This window comes from Triplophysa dalaica, chromosome 3 (genome assembly GCF_015846415.1).
Source record: "Triplophysa dalaica isolate WHDGS20190420 chromosome 3, ASM1584641v1, whole genome shotgun sequence".
Classification (NCBI taxonomy): domain Eukaryota; kingdom Metazoa; phylum Chordata; class Actinopteri; order Cypriniformes; family Nemacheilidae; genus Triplophysa; species Triplophysa dalaica.
Genome location: NC_079544.1, coordinates 23,431,866 through 23,452,501, shown reverse-complemented (window position 1 = coordinate 23,452,501; position 20,636 = coordinate 23,431,866). Strand labels below are relative to the sequence as shown.

Below are 20,636 nucleotides of genomic sequence, written 5' to 3'. Positions count from 1 at the left end.
CTTAACTTTAGATCATCAGCTTATTAAGGGAGAGATGATCATGAACTGATGTTAGCATACCAGTGAAGGGAGACATATATTATTTGCAAAGCAGTGGGTCTCCAGCAGGAAACCACTGGAATAGTGCATAAGTCTGTACTTTGGGTCACACTGGTTTTATGTTTAGATACTTTAAAACATTTTATAATACTATCTTGAATCATTCATTTGATGTTTAGTTTTAAGATAAATTATCAACCAAAATAATTAATTCAAGATAAATAAAAATAACATTCAATGTTCAATGCATATGAGTTGTCTGGATTTGTGATAAAAAACAAGTGAATCATTACACCCGGTTGGCAGGTTTTCAGAATCATTCAATTCAGAAATGTAAATATTTTAGAACTAATGCCTTTTGAATCTTTTCTTTTACATTCCTCATCTGAAATGACATACAAGGAACAAGCCAATCAGAGAGTTATCTCGCCATAGCTCATTTGCATTGTTTTATCAGGGCAAGGTCCCAAAGTGTCATGGAAATGCTAAATAGAGAGGCAAACTGGAAAGGAAAAGCTGCTGGTAAATGGATTGGGTTTTAAATGACTAACACTGCATCCGTAGTTCAATTTATATCACATTTTCAAATCCCCTTTGAAATTCAACTACTTATTTACGAATTTCTTTAATTGAATAATGTACTTATTGAGTGATTTAAATTGTTTTTTAAATATCTTTATATATCTTATAATATCTTATAATCACACTTTTTATTGACAATTAAAGCATTACATGTGCAAATACATACATTTCAGCAATCAGCAGTATAAAAAGAATATCCTTTGCCTTATACCACCTGCAACCAAAATACTAATGGAAAATCACAATTCACAATTGGCAATAAAAAACGCCTTTGATGTGGCTTTACACACAAACATCTAATTACAAATCTACAAATATATCTGCAATTGTTTTCCCTTCCTAAAAATATAAACCGAACACTTCATCCGGACTACAAATTCTTACCACAAACACCACAAATACAATAAAACATATATTCAAAATATTGTACCAGCCTGTAATTCATTATATGCATAAGAAAATACAAAGACAGACATGTGATGGCAGAATTCTCAATGTTCATTCATTCATTAACATAACTCTGACATGTTTTAAAGTATCCCAATTTAAATACTGCCATCACTTTCTAAAGATTAATAAAAATGAATGGAAATCACCTGTTGAACTTGGTAGTAGAAGTAGAAGAGCCTCATGAAATAATATATACTGAATGTACAATATCTTAGTAATCTAGACTAATTATTCTTTGTACCGTATTACAGCAGCAGCGAACAGAGAGGCAGCTGCCATGCAAACAGCTTAAATTTCCATAGTCATTTTCAAGTCACATGACTTTCAGGAAACCAAAACTCATGGCTAAAGGAACCCTCAGGTGCATTTAAAGTGATAGTTCACCCAAAAATAAAAGTTCTGTCATCATTTACTCACCCTCTTGTTATTTCAAACCTGAATAACTTTATTTCTTACACTGAACACAAAATAAGTCATTTTGAAGAATGTTGTTAACTGGTCCCTATTCACGTGCATGCTTTTGGGTCCATACAATAAATGTGAATGGGGTGCCAGTACTGTTCGGTTACTAACTTGCTTCAAATGATCTTCTTTTGTGTACTGTGGAATATAGAACGTCATAAAGGTTTGAAATGACCAAAGGGTGAGTAAATGATGAAATAATTTTCATTTTTAGGTGAACTATCACTTAATAGGATTTAATTCATTCTTTGATTTTGCCACGTCAGTAGTCCATCACTCACACCACTCACTCAATTAGTAAAAGTCTAGTATAGCTTACCTAAAAGTTCTTTATTTTATCTTTTATTCAGCCTAATGTTATAAAAAAAACTCAAATGAATGTGTTTGGTTCATCTGACAAATTTGAAGAATCTTCCACCTTTTGGAAACTTTACAACTTGACATAGTGTACAGTTCTTTAAACTTTCTCCTGCAAAATCATAAAGTCGTATGGCCTTTGAACAGAGTGTGAGGAAATATCTACAGAATGTTTATTCAATAGCATGTTAAAGGTTCCTGAAACTTGAGGTTTCATTTGAGCCAAAAAGATTTGTCTGCAACAATACATTTGTTGATGTCTACATTGTTATTTGTTTTTGGTACGTGTTTGTGCACTATATAAACAAAAGAATACCTCCTTATAATAAACATTTTTATAATTACATTTAAAACACATTTTAAGACTATAACATAAAATAATTATGTATATATATATATATATATATATATATTTAGCTCAAAGGTGTTGAGATTTGATCATGTCTTGGCTTTATAAAGACCAGTCAAGTTTTTCCACATTAAACTGAATCAATCATTTCTTTTGAACCTTGCTTTGTACCCAGGAGCATTGTTATGTTTGACTATAAGAGGGCCTTGCCCAAACTGCAGCACTGCTCGTGGAAATGCCTAAAGTAGTCAAACCTGTTCATTAGAAGGGAGCGGCCTATTATTTTTGTCAACATATTGTCTGTGTCATCAGTTAGAGTCCTCTTCCCTGTCCACAGGTTGTGTAGTCTGTTTATGTCCTAGCTTATACAGTGGGACAAAAAAGTATTTAGTCAGCCACCAATTGTGCAAGTTCTCCCACTTAAAAAGATGAGAGAGGCCTGTAAATTTCAACATGGGTATACCTCAACTATGAGAGACAAAATAAGAAAAAAGTCCAGAAAATCACATTGTAGGATTTTTTATGAATTAATTGGTAAATTCTTCTGTAAAATAAGTATTTGGTCACCTACAAACAAGCAAGATTTCTGACTCTCACAGACCTGTAACTTCTTCTTTAAGAGGCTCCCCTGTCCTCTGCTCGTTACCTGTATTAATCTGTTAGAACTCGTTATCAGTATAAAAGACACTTGTCCACAACGTCAAACAGTCACACTCCAAACTCCACTATGGCCAAGACCAAAGAGCTGTCAAAGGACACCAGAAACTAAATTTTAGACCTACACCAGGCTGGGAAGACTGCATCTGCAAAAGGTAAGCAGGTAGGTGTGAAGAAATCAACTGTGGGAGCAATTATTAGAAAATTTAAGACATACAAGACCGCTGATAATCTCCCTCGATCTGGGGGTCCACACAAGATCTCACACATGGGGGCAAAATGATCACAAGAACTGTGAGCACAAATCCCAGAACCACAGGGGGGACCTAGTGAATGACCTGCAGAGAGCTGGGACCAAAGTAACAAAGGCTACCATCAGTAACAGACTCCAGAAGAGGATTGGGAGAATGTCACATGGTCAGATGATACCAAAATGGAAATCAAATTGTTGTGTTTTGAGGAGAAAGATTGCTGAGTTGCATCCAAAGAACACCATCTGCTCACCTACTGTGAAGCATGGGGGTGGAAACATCATGCTTTGGGGCTGTTTTTCTGCAAAGGGACCAGGACGACTGATCAGTGTAAAGGAAAGAATGAATGGGGCCATGTTTCGTGAGATTTTGAGTGAAAACCTCCTTCCATCAGCAAGGGCATCGAAACGTGGCTGGGTCTTTAAGCATGACAATGATCCCAAACACACCGCCCGGGCAATGAAGGATTCGTAAGAAGCATTTCAAGGTCCTAGCCAGGCTCCAGATCTCAACCCCCTTAGTTTGGAGGGAGTTGAAAGTCTGTGTTGCCCAGCGACAGCCCCAAAACATTACTGCTTTTGAGGAGATCAGCATGGAGGAATGGGCCAAAATACCAGCAACAGTGGGTGAAAACCTTGTGAAGACTTACAGAAAGCGTTTGACCTCTGTCATTGCCAACAAAGGGAATATAAGAAAGTTTTGAGATGAATTTTTTTCCAAATACTCATTTTCCACCATAATTTGCAAATAAGTTCATTAAAAATCCTACAATGTGATTTTCTCGATTTCTTTTCTTATTCTGTCTCTCATAGTTGAGGTATACCTATGATGAAAATTAGACGCCTGTCTCATCTTTTTAAGTGGGAGAACTTGCACAATTGGTGGCTGACTAAATTCTTTTTTGTCCCTCTGAATTTATGCTCTATGGCTTTTCATCGTTTCCTTTTTTTTCGATCTCTGCGCTAACAATATGTCATTATATAAAAAAATGACACATACAGCCCTAGACTCGAGCCTCATTTATAAAATGAGTGTATGCAGTGTTTCCCCTAGGTTTACAACTTTGGGAGGGGGGTCTCTATATTTTTTGCGGGGAGGTGCGGACGATAAATTTTTAAATAAATAATGTTAAATCAATCTAATGTTTTATCAGGCCATTTACTTTATATTCTGATGGCCACAGTCTATGAAACACAGAAGGTCTGGTAACTAAGTAAATGCGTTGTAGGCTCTGGTGCGGAAGCTAAGTCCTAGTGTTCAATTTTAATATTTAAAAAACTATTGACAACAAAATGTAACAACTGAAATGAATATATCATGATCAGGAGTACTTACAAAGTTACGAACAGGCTTTCCATAAGAACTGATTCTAAATATTCTTTCCAATTAAAACATGAAAACATGCTCTTAACATGCTGATTATTCATGCTATTCATGCTATATGTAGATAAAATAAGCTATGGTTTCTACTCCATCACAAACGTACAGTATAGCAAACAGTAAACTGACTGACAGCTGAAAATACGTTATTACTGCTGCATTTTTGTTTACTTAAGCGTTAAAGAAAAAGAGTTCATTTATTTACCTTCTTTTGGTGTCTGCATTATTACACTAAAAAAAGGCTGGGTTAAAACAACACAATTTGGGTTATTTTGGTAACCCAACTTTGGGTCAAACATGGACAAACCCAGCGTTGGGTTATTTTAACCCAGCCAGTTGGGTTAAATCTTTGACCCAACATACTGGGTTGTTTTATTTACATCAACTAGTACATTGCTGGTTTAAAACAAACCCAAAATGTTTGAAAATAATAAAATCACAGAATTACTGGAGGCATCAGTAAGAATCAAAATTGAGGTTTTATTAAGGATCGAAATGCAAGAAAAGGAATTCATAAAGACTTGCAATATTTTAATGCTCAATTAACAATAAAATGGCATATCAAACACTGTAATTTAATTAATGTTGATACATATTAAAAAAAACATCAATAAATTACATTAGTTTAGATTTTAACATTTGCATAAAGTGGCGCAAGTAAACAGAAATAGTTAGACAACTTTCCACTTCAAAAAATCATAACTTTTTACAAAATACAGTTAAAAAAAGTGGCACGAGTAAAATGCTTTAGGACATTTCCAGCATTATGGATGTGCAAAAACACTCAGAAAGGTATTTGATACCAATATACTGAACTATTTATTTTTATTTTACTAAACCCTTGTTGATAGAACTGCACTAATATGATAAAATATCAATCTATACACAAGATTTCTATTTTAAAGAAAGGAAATAAACAAGCGTTATGGATGTGAAAAAGGAACACCGAATTCGGGAGGCAACAAACTTTGTAGGATTTCTGTTAACTAAAATGTACAAACCTGAAGCAATAATACCTTAACTTGAAGAGAGACCTCACACGGGTATTTGAACCACCACTTGTTGATAAGGTGCAGTTAGTACAGTAAAAACCTTTGGTAAAAACTTTTTTCATGGTATTGGTTGACATTTGCAGGAATGTATTAGTCCGAGAACTTTCCTCTTCATATAAACTTCATAAAAATGTTTTTTAAAAAGTTTTAGTTCTTTCGGTTCCAGTACTGCTTAACCTGACATATCCACGGAGCAGTCATACTGAAGAGGATTCTTTTCCTGGGAGTCTATACACAACAGTGTGGTGTGCACTTTTGGAAGTGGATGTCCAGCAGGAGGGTTTCTTTGTCAATTTGTTCGTCTATAAAGAGAAAAAGAGACAAGAAAAAAGACAAGAGAATAATGTAAGGAAACTGGCCTAACCAGAGCACAATGGGTTATAATAAACATATAAAGAAGCACATTAGCATTTTACCTAAATAAAGTTTACCTTTAAGCTTGGTATCAGGACATCCAAGTTGCAGTCTACTTTCTCCTGAATAGAATGATCCATTAATATTAGCTGTTATTAGCTGCAACCTGTCAGTGTGGGAAAGAAGAAGATCGGCAGAGGCTGTTAGTTCTAGGGTTCTGTTAGTTTCATGTACCCAAAATTAATTATATCTCACGGTTAACCACTAACGTTATAAGAGCGGCTACTCCCGACACAATGGCCGAGATAGAGCTGCTCTCCACGGAGCCACGACCGCTGACTATGGAACGCGAACGGGGACAATATGTATAACGCAAACGCGTGAAATTTGGACGCTTCAACGTGACAATTTTGTATGGAATGCGAACGGGGACAATACTCTTAATATGAAACGCGGGAAATTTGGACGCTTCAACGTGACAATTTTGAACGTGACTTTTTGTTCCGTGTAAACGCGAACGTTTCTTCGTCTTAACACGAAGTTTTTTTTATGGAACGCGAACGGGGACAATACTCTTAACATGAAACGCGTGAAATTTGGACGCGTCAACACGATCAATTTGTACGCGTAAATACGAATGTTGAGTTCGTGTGTTTGCGTCAGACCGTACACCAGCCAATAGCGTTGCTCTGTTTAAGATTATATTTGCATTTGTGATGCGATGGCAGGTTGCTATATACGTATATAAACATCAGACGACCATTTTTTGCGTGAGAGATGATGCGCTGTTAGGTAATCAAATACCTATGCAAACGTCACACGTAACATTTGTTCGCGAATGAGATCGCAATTGTACGTTGGCATGTTCGTTGGTTGTGATGTCAGTCCTATGTCATGGGTTGTCATCTCATCTTTCGTCCCAGAATCCCTTAAACTTTTAAACTGTCCAAGAACCTTTACGGACTGCATTGGATTGGCGTCTTCTTATCACACGGGGTTATTTTAATATTACAAAGCATTATACAGCGTCATATTGCTTTACGTTTACTTTGAAACTTGCCCTGCACATTACATACAGACAGGCCTATGAAGAGATATACAGTATGGTGATTAAAAGTCATACAACCCTAATAATACAGTACAGTGACACCTGGAAAAATGATGACAGTGTGTGTGGTTTTGTGATGGTTGTTTAAGGGTTTAAAGTTGTCCTGTTCCATTAAACTGTTCCCTGGTCTTTGATTTTTCAGCACTTTCTGCATGTTTGTCCAGCTGTGACTATACAATGTTACATTAATCTTTACAGACTGACAACATGCACTCATACACAACTATTATATGTCAGTGTGTAAAGATCAACTCAACATCAGAGTTACTGCTGGACAGAGGTCGGACATGCAGAAGATACTGAACATCAAAGAACATGTGATTTCTATGAAGATCAGTGTACAAGTTAAATGGCTCATAAACAAAAAACTCTTAGACATCAGTCAGACAACACACAAACTATAATTGATTGTCCAGGTACATCAAACAGTATTATAAGAATAAGCAATATGTAGACTTTTGAACGGTGTGTTTTTTTATATATTCAGTTTTTATTCTGTTTTGTGGAATATATGTGAAATAATTTGATCAGGGAAGTACTAAAATAAAAACAAATCTTTAAAATTACACTTATTTGAATAAATTAAATTTAAAAAGTGTTAAGGATTTTGCAAGGTGTATGTAAACTTTTAACCACTGTGTATATTCCATATGATATCATAAAAGAAATGAGGACAATGAAAACCACACAATCTTTTATGCATTCTTATATTTTAATATCAGAATCAGAAAGAGCTTTATTGCCGAGTATGTATGTTTGCACATACAAGGAATTAGATTTGGTGAGAGGAGCATCCAGTAAGGTAACGTAGTTTTAAGAGTCTTTTAGACGAGAATGTAGTAATTAAGAACTCAAATACGTGATTTATATATAAACATAACACCTCTTTGAGAATTGCAAAGGCGCGACCACGTAGAAACAGAAATTATATGCCGCCATGTAAATAAGATAAATGTGACCCTGAATCACAAAAAACAGTCTTAAGTAGCATGGGAACATTTAAGTAAAAAAAAAAAAACATTGTATGAGTCAAAATTATAGATTTTTTCTTTTATGCCAAAAATCATTACGATTGAGTAAATATCATGTTCCATGGAGATATTTTGTAAATTTCCTATCTTTAATATATAATAAAAACTTTATTTTTATGAGTGGATGCCTGCCATAGTGCTCCTAATTAACAACTTCAAAGGCAATTTTCACAATATTTAGATTTTTGTGCACTCTCAGATTCCAGAGTTTTAAACGGTTGTATCTCAGCAAGATATTGTCCTATTCTAACAACTCATAATCACTTTTCAGATTATGTAAAAATCTCAATTCAGAAAAATGGGTCACAAATAACAAAATGCTGTTTAGTTCGTTTAATACAAGAACAAGGCATAGACATGTTATTTAGGAAAGGTAACGTTAAATTAATTTTGATCTGAAGCTACATAAAAAGTAAAAAAAAAAGTTATTGACCTTTATAGAGGGCCGGGAAGTGCCGTTGAAGGGGCGGGGCTCTCCCCTAAAGTAATGGTAGGGAAAACACTGGTGTGCACAGATTTGAGTAGGTATGCAAATCCACAACAACGTTCATATTTATGAAAAAAAGTGTTTAGTGCACATCAGGGTGCACTAAATCAGATGTATCAGATGTATGCACTTTTGCTCGTCTGAATGCTGTAAGTTTTTGAAAATATAAGCCATTCTTGCCACTTGTACAGAATTTTGACAATGAGAGGCACTCTTTTTATGTCAAATACATTGATTGAAAGTGTATAGGATGAATCTTATGTACAAATCAGCATATCACCCAAAATTACTTATGCTGGGTTTTCGCAGACAGGATGGTGTTGAATGCTTTAATGGAATCGCCTTATAGTGGGTACAAATATATTTATTAATACATTTAAAAAATGTATTAAATTTATTCTAGTCTTTCCCCACTGAGTAGTTAGAAGATATGGACCACTTCAAAAGATGTAAACAACGGTGCTCCAATGCTGATCAAAAATATTTTTTTGTTTCCGTTCTTTTAAAAACATTTGAATAAAGTGAAACGTCTTGGTTACGTATGTAACCTCAGTTCCCTGATGGAGGGAACGAGACGTTGTGTCGAGAACGACAGATGGGGTTCGCCCTTGAGAACCAATCAACTCTGACTACTATAGAAAAGGCCAATGGAATTTGGCGAATGAAATTTGCATGCCGGGCTCCGCCCCCGGATATCCGGTATAAAAGGAAGCCGGTGTGCAGCATTCATTTACCTCTTGTTCTGAAGAGCCTGAGATCCTCTCACGACTGCAGCAGAATACGATACGTGTTTGTGGCATAAGGGACACAACGTCTCGTTCCCTCCATCAGGGAACTGAGGTTACATACGTAACCAAGACGTTCCCTTTCTGTCGGTCTCTCGACGTTGTGTCGAGAACGACAGATGGGGTTATCTATGGAAACGCCACAAACGCTGTATCGCGTCACAATCTCAGCGAAGCGACGGTAACAAGCCTGGGCGTGTCAGCTCGAAGCTTTCGTGAAACTTGTAACCTTCCAGTGTGGTGGTCGGGGGGTTCCAGAGCTTTCTGGGAGAAAGATGGGTACAGCCCTGACCGGTAACCTTTCACGGACGGGGCCTTTGCTCTCTACAGGCGAGAGGCTGTCCGGCTCGGGTTTACACCGGGAAAAGCGCAACTCTTAATCAGAGAAGCGCTGCAGAGGCCACCTCCTACCCGTGGGGAGGAATAAGGTGGAGATATGATATGGTCTCGTCCTAGGAGGAGAACGCATGGAACGGGCGGACTGGGTAGTACCGCGAGGTGGAGGTCCACCTGGGGAAGCTCATGGGTTACCATGTGTGGGAACCATTGGCATGAGGGTATAACAGACGGAACAGCCCACGGTGGGGGTGTTACTGCGTCCGATAGCACAGGTCCGGTTAGAACTATCTGTGATAGGTCATAAGGTTTCCCGGCCTAAGGGGGAAGGCTGCTCTGCCCAGCCAACCCCCAGGAGGTGCTTGCTTAGTGATGGATGGAATGCCTGTTCTTAACCAGTGTCTGGGTAAAAAGGAAGGTTGGTGAGGTACCAATTTTCTTAGCCATGTGTTTGGGTAAGAAGAAAAGGGTAGATAGCACACTGACCCAACCTCTTGGAGGGTGGGAAGGTGCTTTCGCAGGCATACGCCCCCCCGGATGCCAGTCCTACATGTCGCCACGCAGGACGTGGGCTGACACCGGGTTTACGCAAAGGTTGTTAACCCTTGCGAAGGTGTTTGGGCGTAGCCCAACCCGTAGCTCTACAGATGTCTGCTAGAGAGGTGCTTCTGCCAGTGCCCAGGAGGTGGCTAAACTCCGGTGGAGTGAGCCCACACTGCCAATGGGCATGGGAGATTCTGAGATCGAAATGCCGTCGTAACGGCATTCACGACCCAGTGCGCCAGACTCTGCTTGGAGACAGCCTTCCCCTTCTGCTGTCCTCCAACACAAACTAGGAGCTGGTCAGAGCTACTGAAGCTCTGCGTGCGGTCCAGGACACAACACGGATGGGGTTGGGTCTTCCTCCCCAGTGGGGAGCGCCTGCAAGTCCACCACTTGGTCCCCGAAGGGAGAAGTGGGAACTTTGGGCACGTATCCGGGCCTGGGTCTCAAGATAACGTGAGAATTACCAGGGCCGAATTTAAGGCAATCCGGGGACACAGAGAATGCTTGGAGGTCCCCTACCCTCTTGACGGAAGCGAGCACCAACAGGAGGGCTGTCTTACTCAGGTGAGGAAGATCGGAACCTCTGAGGGGCTCTCAAGAGGGTATGGAGCGGAGATGAGGCGGATACCGCCATCTCGCGCCCGTTAGGAACCTGGTGATCAGGTCGAGTTGCCCTAGAAACTTTCCATCAACTGAGTCGTGATGAGTGGCGATAGCGACTACATACAATTCAGTTTGGAGGGGAGATGTTAGTCTCCAGTCTCGTGAGAAGGGGAACACAATCCTGATCGAGCACCTCAGTGGGTCTTTTCTCGTAGAGAGAAAGAGACACCAGGACGAGAAGAGGCGACGTCTAGAGGCGTGTGACTGCCTAGTAGATGGGGCCCTAGCCTGGGTGATGGTCTCAGCCATAGAGGGGGAGTAGCCATCTCAGGATTTTCTCGTCCTGTCTAGAGACCAGACATGGGTGTTCCAGAGGTCTGATCTGGGATGCCAGAACGTGTCCTTCCCCTGAGAGAGCAGGTCCTCTGTCAGGGGAATGGTTCAGGGGGAGTCGCTGTTCAGAGCATCAACTCTGAAGCCAAGTGCGGTTAGACAAGTGTGGTGTAACCAATACACTTGGTGCTCCTCTTCCCTGACCTTGCACAGTGTTTGTGCAAGGAGGCTCCTGGGGGGGGAAGGTGTGCTTCCGCCCGTACCGTGGTCAGCTGTGCGCCAGGGCATCCGTGCCGAGGGGGGCCTCGGTCAGGGAGTGCCAAAGCAGACAATGGGTGGTGTCATGGGAGGCAAAGAGGTCTATCTGTGCCTGTCCGAACAACACCCAAAATGAGCTGGACCGGGGATGGAGTCGCCACTCTCCACAAGGCGTATTCTGACGAGAGAGCGTGTCGGCTGTCTGGTTCAGTCTGCCTGGGATGTGTGTGGCCCGCAGGGAGCGGATCACCTGCTAACTCCACAGGAGGAGGCGTCAGGCAAGTTGTGTTAGTTACCGTGAGCGTACACCACTCTAGGTAATTGCACAGCGCAGACGGGAGCCCGTCCAGCGCCCCGCGTCTGCTTGCCCGTTGCACACTGCACCCCACCCCTGCAGCGAGGCGTCCATCGTCACCACGACGTGCCTCGTAACCTGCCCAGAGGGAACCCCCACCCCGAGGAAGGTCATGGAAAACCAAGGGGTTAGGGTGCGTCGGCAGCAGGGCGTCATCACCATGCACCTGCTGCCGGTGTGCCACGCTGTCCTCGGAACGCTGTCTCATGTGCATCAGCCCGAGGGGTATTACCCCCGCGGAGGATGCCATGTGTCCCAGGAGCCTCCAGTTCCAACACTGACTGGGCACGTGCTGCGGACAGCTGTGCCGACATGGTGACAGAGTTTGGTTCCATACCGAGAAAGAGGATGCTCTGCACTGGGGAGAGTTTGCTCTTTTCTCGGTTGACCTGAAATCCCAATCGATCTAGATGCCGGAGCACCAGGTCCCTCTGTGTACAGAACAGCTCTCACGAGTGTATGCCAGTCGTCGAGATAGTTCAGGGACAGACCGAAAGGGAGGACTCTGTACTGATATGCCCACCCCTCGAACTCGAACCATGGAAACGAGGCAGTGTCGAGGGGATCGAGACATTAGAGTAAGCGTCCTTCAGGTCGATTGCCACAAACCAATCCTGACACCTGAGAGATGTCAGGATGCGCCTCTGCGTGAGCATCTGAACGGCAACTCGTGAAGGTGCTTGTTCAGGGTACGCAGACCTATGGCAACCCGCCGTCTTTCTTGGGAATGATGAAGTGCAGGTTGTGACCCACTGAACGTCTTGATTTTGGACGAACTTGATGCCTGTTTTGCCAGAAGTCTCTGGGAAACTGGATCGAGTAACCAAGACGGACCACCCGCATTAGCCAGCGAGACAGTGTGGGCAGCTCTTGAGCTCCCAGGGACTGTACAGGGTGACCAAGGGGGCAGTCTGCTTCATCATTTCCACGGGGGGTGGTTCGTCGGCTGGCGGAGCTAACCATCTGTCGCGGGGGGTCCCCGGAGGGAAGGATGGCTCCGCCTTTTTACCTGCCTGGCGGGACAATGGCACGCACTGTCGGTTTGAGAGTGGTGACAACTGTCGTATGTGTACGACCTCACGCCTCGCCAGGGCGTGAGGTCGGTTCGCCGAGCACAGTCCAGTGGAGTGTGGGATCGGCTGCAAGTACACCCGGGGAGACCGAAAAACTCTGTGAGTAAGTGGGCGCCAGGCCCTGAAAAGGGCCCGGCTTTGGTGACGAGGCAGGAGTCGTCACGTACCGACCGATCAGAGCCGTGGCTGTGATGGTTCGGCCGATGTTGTTCTCCCTGGAGTCTTCCCGTCAGTGTCCCTTCTCGTGAGAAGTTTGCTGACGGGGTGGAGGTTTCCCCCTCGACCTCTGCTTCCGGGGTGCCGCCTGTGGGGACACAGGAACCGGAATCGATGTCGAAGGGGTCCTGGGTTGCAGGGAAGCAGACGTCACGCGGGATCTCGGAGGCCTTCAGGCGGCCGAGTCGCGGTGAGAAAAATGTGGTTAATTGCCACTGTCTGCTTCACCGTCAAAAACTGCTGAGCGCAGTCCTCGATGGTCTTTACCAACAACCCACCCTGCGAGATGAGTGCATCAAGAAAGCGGACTTCCTTGGTGTCACTCTTCTGCACAAGGTATAGCCGGGGGTGTCTCTCCTGGACCACTACCGTGGACATCGTCCGACCCAGGGCCCGTGCCGCCGCCTTAGTCGCCCGTAGAGCGCTGTCAGCGGCGCCACGGAGATCCTGCATTATACCCAGGTCGGCCTTACCCTCGTGGGGCTCTCTCAACGCCTTGGCCTGGCGGACCTGCAGGATGGCCATGGCGAAGAGAGAGGAGGCAGCCTGATCCGCAGCATCGCAAGCCCTCGACACCAGTGATGCCGAAGTCCTACGTGCTTTGGACCGTAGGCGTGGCCGATTCCCCCCAGGTGGTAGCCGTCCGCGGCACAGGTGCACCGCGGGCGGACGTTCCACTCGGGGGATCTCGACACAGTCCTTGGCTGCCCCACCATCGAGGGAAGTAAGGGAGGTGGAGCTGGTTTTCACTGGAGCGGTCCGAGAGTGGAGCGCTCCAAGTTTTACAGCTCCTCATGCACCTCCGGAAACCCGGGTTAGCATGAATGACATTTCTGCTTCCTCCTAACTCGACCGCTGGGGGTGGAGCTCGGATTCGTCAGAGTCGGATGTCAGTCTCCCTCCGATGCTGCGAGCGACATCTCATCTACGTCACACATCGTTCCCGATGTGTGTGCGTGAGAATCCGGACGGTATGCCACCGCCGTTTGGGGAACGTTCAGAAGAGCGAATCGGGGTGCGATCGGCCCGTGAGAAATTAGCTGGCGGGTTTACGTTCGCAGAGTTCCCCATATCACTAACGCTGCTAACGTGGGTGGTCATCGGGGCCGTAGCCATAGATGTCCGCCCGGGTAGCAGACGAAATGGTGGCTGGTTCCCGTAGGAAGACAGCCACCCGTGACCGCAACTTCTGAATGACAATCTGCCCGCAGTGCGCGCAGATGTGTCAACGAACGCTGCTTCAGTGTGCTGGACGCCCACACACCTAATACAGCGATCGTGTCAGTCCCCTGCCGCACCCAAGAGAACAGCGGGACATGTCGTTCTTGATGTGTGTGCGTGAGACCCGGACGGTATGCCACCGCCGGTTGGGGAACGTTCAGAAAAGCGAATCGGGGTTCGATCGGCCCGTGAGCACTTAGCTGGCGGGTTTACGTTCACATAGTCCCCCATATCACTAACGCTGCTAACGTGGGTGGTCATCAGGGCCGTAGCCACAGATGTCACAGCCCTGGTAGCAGACGAAATGGTGGCTGGTTCCCGTAGGAAGGCAGCCATCCGTGACCGCAATTTCTGAATGACAATCTACCCGCAGTGCGGGCAGATGTGTCAACGAACGCTGCTTCAGTGTGCTGGACGCCCACACACCTAATGCAGCGATTGTATCCATTCCTTTCCGCACCAAGGAGAACAGTTGCGCTGGAGAATGCTCAGTCAGTCCTGAAAAGGACTTTTAGATAAATCTCACACACCTCGGGACTGCCGAGACGCCCAGGGGAAGGTCGCTGCAGGCAGGGACGATCCGCTGCTACACGTCGTAGATCCGGCAGTAGAAGACGAAGAATTCATTGAATTCGTTCAGTTCGTAGTCATGAGCGAAGGCTCTGAAGAACAAAAGGTAAATGAATGCTGCACACCGGCTTCCTTTTATACCGGATATCCGGGGGCGGAGCCCGGCATGCAAATTTCATTCGCCAAATTCCATTGGCCTTTTCTATAGTAGTCAGAGTTGATTGGTTCTCAAGGGCGAACCCCATCTGTCGTTCTCGACACAACGTCGAGAGACCGACAGAAAGGGAACAGTACATTTATAACCATATCAATGTAAATTGAATATATTTAAGATTAATTTGTATATGTAATATAAAAAATATATCTAATAAAACAATCCTGTCATGGTTTTATTGTACATTTATGCATTTTGCGCATGCTTTTATCCAAAATGACTTACAGTGCATTCAAGCTGCTGTATAAGTTTATTTAGCGGTTTCTCTGTTCCCTGGGAATAAAAGCCATGGCATTTACTTGGTTAAAGTCATGCTCTTACTCTGAGCTACAGAAAAACTTAAAAAAAGAGTAAAACATGACACATGAAATAAAAAAGTAACAAGAAACAGGTCTTTAATTAGTACAGTTTTATTTACATTACACATCTGAAAACTTAGATTTTGAACATCTAAATAAGTAAATCATTTATTTTGGTTAGTTATACATGCACTAAAAGATAGTTAAGTAATACAAATTTGTAAATTGCGTATTTAAGAAGATTTACACAATTTATTTCTGTAATTTACTGTATTTAAGTATTGTTTTATTTAACTAACTTTCAAGAAATGCATCCTTTTTAAATAAATACAAAATTATGTTGCTGTACTGAGTTCATTAGTTAGTTAGTTAACAGGAATTTACTAAATTATTAAAATAAATATTTTTTTAATGTTTCGTATTGAACTATTGAATGAATCAGTAAACATATCCCGTTGCATTTACTGTGGTTTGTCTTTCTCTAATTAACTTTTTGCTGATTCATACATTAACACATTAAAACACATTAAAGTAGTTACCTTTATAAATTCTTTGCTATTAGTAGTATTTATCCAAACTCTCAATAGCATCCTCTTTTGTGTACTGTCTCCATTCATCTGGAATCTCAAAATGTGCCTTGAATGTTTTACTGTAGTACTTTTCTAGATCTTCCTGGAATCTGCACACAACCCACTTCCAGTACGGCAGCTCAGACAAGTCAGGAGTGATGCTCCAGTTAGCTAATTCAGGACCTCCTTTTCTGTATTCTCTCCAAAAAATTTTTTCATCCGAATTTTCTGCGTAGAGCCAGTTATCAGTTGTTACTTCTGTTGTGCAGAAACAATTAGCCAAGTTTGTTGTTTCTCTATAAAAACGCCCATTCAGTCCAATGCTACGATGGAAAGGAACACTGTGATCTCCAGAATGATCTTCCATTGTGTTGGTGCAGATGGCTTTACAGAAGGGACACTGAACCCAACAGCACTGACAGAAGTGATCGATCAAAATCTCATCTGGTTTCTTCTTGCACTTTTCCATTTTAATGTCATTAATTCTTGAAAAACTGTTTTGTAGATTTTTCGTCATTTCATTCAGACTTTTTCTAAAATGATTTTCAAGAAAATCCAAGTCTTTAACTTCTGTGAGATTAACACATGGCTCTCCTGTGAATTTCAGCTCATCTGTGAGTGTTTTGGTAAAACTTGTGAACCACATGTTTCCATCTCCTCCCTTGTTTTTGACCTCAACTGTCACTGCACGCACAGCATTACTCACAATCTGCTCTTTCTGTTGTAGATTTCCTTTGAAAATGTTTAGAATAATTTCACTTTGTTCGTTGAAGTATTTGTCCACTTCAGTTTTTATGAATTGTTTGAAGTGTTGTTTGGGTATAAGGATGTATTGTATATATTGTTGAAAGTCCTCTTTTTCTGCCAGGGATTTCAGAATGTGTTTCTCCAGATTTGATCTGTTCTCACGTAATGCTCGTGTGTCAGACTTCATCTGTGCTGCTAAATCAATCGCAGTTTGGTTGTAAACTTCTTGTAAGATGGACGGTTCAAGTTTGCTGCAGATGAAATGAATTATTGTTGTTGTGTTTGTTGCTCCTCTATAGTAGTTCATGAAGATGTTGTAGTATTGAGTTTTCTGCATTTTAGGATCATTTGCTTCCCTGAATTTCTTGTGGAGTTTAAGAATTTTTGTACTTGCAGTGTCACACACATAGAGACAGAGATCTGTGATAAACTCTCTTTTCAGTTTGTATGTTTGGTTCTCTGATTCATGTTGCTCTACTAACTTTTTTACACAGTCTGTTATTTCCTGAATGTAACTGAAATTGTAGCCGTGTCTTTTGACTGGTGATTTTTCACTTATCTTCTTAGTTTCCTGCTTTACAGTATGAATCAGTTGCCTCACTGAGTCATTATATTCAACATTCAAGGTCTCATTTTGAGTTGATACAGTTTCATCAGATTGCTCTAGATGTCTCTGTAGTATAATGTAGTCATCATAATCACCTCTGTGGACTATGTGTTTAAAACATTGCAGATTTAGTCTCTGATTCACAAAAGTTGGTTCATGGTTTTCTGATAAAACCTGAATGACATTTTCCCATAAATCAGAATCTTTCAGTGGAGGAATATCTTCTGTCAATTCAGTGATCCATTTACTCCACACTGTGTCAAATTCCTTTTTCAGAACGCGTTCATCTCCTCCTTTACTTTTTAGACTAACAGCTAATTCCTTGCTCCGAGTGAAAAGCATTTTTTCATACTCTGTTCTTCTTTTATCCAGATTCTCCCTGGCTTTCTTCTGCTCAATTGCTTTATTCAATTTTCTTTTTATTTCCTTCACCAGATCATCATAAAGACCTTTAATTTGTGATTCAAATCTTTCTCGCCATTGACACAAAATGTCTTTGTCTTTGTCCTCATCAAAGTAAGACTTCATTGATTTTTCGACTTCTTCTTTTGTCTTCCTCATTTCAGCCAGCAGGTCATGATCATGATTCTCAATGTTTCCATTAGCGATTCTGTTACAGATTTTGTTTTCAATTCTCAACATGGCACTCCTGAGACTGAAAATCCAGTTGCTATAGTTAGTTTCCAGTTTTCTGTACACAGAAATCTCTAGTGTGTTTTTGAAGCTGAACACAAAGTTTTCATTAAGCAATGCAGTCCAAATATCATCAATACGCATTTTGAACTGTGACAGTGTGATGCCGCTCCCTCTAGAAGCTTTTGAGAGAATGATGTTCTTTAACTCCTGAACGTTTCTGCTGTAGTTTGGGTTTGGTGGAGCCATAGGTGGGCTTCCCTCCCAGAGCTGTGAAAAATACTTCACATCATTCTGTACATCAAATGCAATGACATCACTGAAACACTCTGTATTACAGTCCTCCTCTTTAGCAACAAGTTTTGTCATCTCATCCAGATTATTCTGTTGTCGTCTCCTTCCTTCCATATTTTTCTCTCTGGCTGTGACATCAGAAACATTCTGATGCACAAACATACAGCTGGAATTTACCTTTATCTTCTTCATCCTCAGAAAGGCCTGAACAACAATCTGAAGAGTGTCCTGCATCTCAGCAGTGTTTTCTCCAAAGATGTTGATTAACGTTATATTTCCAAGACCAACAACAAATGTGGCCAATTCATTGTCATGATTTCTTGTTGATCTTCCAGCCAGTTCTAGAGCACGAAGACCCTCAGTATCAACAACCAGAATATAGTCAAACTTCAGCTGTTCTTTTATTTTCATCTCATCTGACACTTTAACCAGCTGCATGAAAGCTCCTCTGGTGCACCGGCCGGCACTGACAGCAAACTGTAAACCAAACATGGCATTCAACATGGTGGATTTCCCAGAGCTCTGAATCCCTAATACTGACAGCACAAAAACTCTCTTGTCTCCCAGTTTCTTGATGAGTTCATCTAAAACAGCAGTAACCCATATCAGAGGAACATGAGCAGCATCTCCATCCATCAGCTCCAGTGGAAATCCAGTCATCATCATCTTTGCTGCAAGACCAGGTAGTGTTCTGAAGTCAATCTTCAGGTTTTTCTTGTTGTTTATCACAGATGACCATGATTCATATATCTGACCGACCTCTCTCAGTATGTGCTCCAAACCAATGGTTGCAGCCTGTAGTTTCTCAGAAATTCTCTCAAGTTCTGGTTCAGCTTTAAGTTGTTGTGATTTATCATGTTTCTTCCTAAGATCTGATACTGCTGACCACTTTTCATTATATTCATGATGAAGGGCTGAAAAACTTTCAGTGGTGAAGTCATCCAGTAGAATCCCAAGCCATTTAAGAAAATACACCATCTCATTTCCTTCTTGTGAGTTCAGTTGTTGAATAAAGATTTGGATAAATTTACTTAAACCAGATGTTTGCTGCTGTTCACGGATTTTCAGCATTTCTAATTTCTCATAACTTTTGTTTTTTTCTATAATATCACTCTTATGTAGTTCACCCAATGTAGGTCTGTGTAGTTCTTTATTCATCTGGCACCATTGATGCCACAGTTGTCCCTGACATGGCAGAAATGATTCTTTGATTTCTGTGAGATCTTTACTCTCCAGTAAACTCATCATCTTCTGCGCTGCATCTTTTCCACTCCTGCAGTCTTCATCAGTCTTCTCATCTACTGTGATATTTAAATGTTTGGCCACATCTTCAAGTTTGAAAAGGGAAGACGATTCTAAAGATGAGAATTCTTTATTGATAGCTTTTCTGAGTTCTTCAAAGACAGTAGATTGATTTCTGTCTCTCAAACCTATTCTGTATTTTCCTTGTTTTACTTCTTTGAGAGTGGAATCATTCTCAGTAAGAAGACAAATGAGTGGCTTTGAACCCTGGTATAATTTTTCAATCTTTGTCATGCTGTTGTCATTCTTGGTAATTTGAGGTAAAATAACAACATTTACACAAGACATTTGTGTTATGATATCCAGCTGTTTCTCATTGTCTCCTCCATCACCATGAAGATTACAGAACGCAACACATTGAGGAAATGTATCTGTTTTGTCTCCAGATGGGCAGTACCAGGCGATCTCCACCACCCCGTCCATTAGTATTCTGGTTCTGCTGCTGCCTGGACAGTTTCTATGGAAGAACGTGTTGTGTTTCTCATTGATCAAACTGTTAATCAATTGAGACTTGGATGAGGACACAGAGCCAAACCTGAAGAAAGCCACCATTGGAGTTTCTGCCCTGTAGACTGGTTGGGTTTGACCTTTATCATCAGTCGTCTTCCAGCTCTTTTTGGTTTGTCTAAATGTCCAGAGAGGAAACTCAATCTGTTGTGTGAATGGATTTGGTACAAGCAGAGGAAGAGCAAACTGACACTGTGAGAGTTTAGTGACTATGAGCTGCTTTAAGAAACTATCAGCACAATGAAACACAGCCATCTGAGCATCCATTAAGTCAATTGCATCTAATATGTTCGTCTCATCAGCAGATTCAGCTGCATCTCCAAAAATATCATCAAAAACATCTCTTTTAGACAACTTATTACATCTTTGTTGTCTGTCGTTCTGTTCATTGTTCTCTCCAATTTTGATGCATCTCACTGTGTAGTCCAATGTCAGTAATTTTTGTAGAAAAGTTTGAGCAATTTCTTCCTCTGCACAAAACTCGTGAGATTGTGAATGTTCAGTTATTTGAAGAAAACTTGCTGTGTTCAGTTTCTGATATTTGCCCTCCAGATGAAGTCTGCCCATCAGTTGTTCTGCAGATAGCTGAAAATCACCCAAAATACATTA

The 20,636-nt window shown here is 41.8% G+C and overlaps 2 protein-coding genes across 5 annotated transcripts in view; both read right to left on the bottom strand.

The window, feature by feature from the left end:
* The window catches only part of LOC130417718 (interferon-induced very large GTPase 1-like), a 28,046-nt gene extending 26,692 nt beyond the window's left edge, over positions 1-1,354 (bottom strand). Inside the window, exon 1 of the mRNA XM_056743438.1 lies at positions 1,218-1,354. The gene's annotated coding sequence lies outside the window, so the exon portion shown is untranslated. The remainder of the gene's footprint in view (positions 1-1,217) is intronic.
* A 3,700-nt stretch (positions 1,355-5,054) lies between these two features.
* LOC130418362 (interferon-induced very large GTPase 1-like) overlaps positions 5,055-20,636 on the bottom strand; it is a 29,823-nt gene continuing 14,241 nt past the window's right edge. For 3 of the 4 annotated variants that reach the window (XM_056744466.1, XM_056744465.1, XM_056744467.1), the window contains exon 3: positions 15,577-20,612. In XM_056744466.1, the coding sequence (XP_056600444.1) occupies positions 15,927-20,612 (4,686 nt within the window). In that variant the 3' untranslated portion in view covers positions 15,577-15,926. Of the gene's footprint in view, positions 5,882-6,010; positions 6,100-15,576; positions 20,613-20,636 lie in introns of those variants that run through there. The other variant, XR_008906317.1, reaches the window with a different exon arrangement.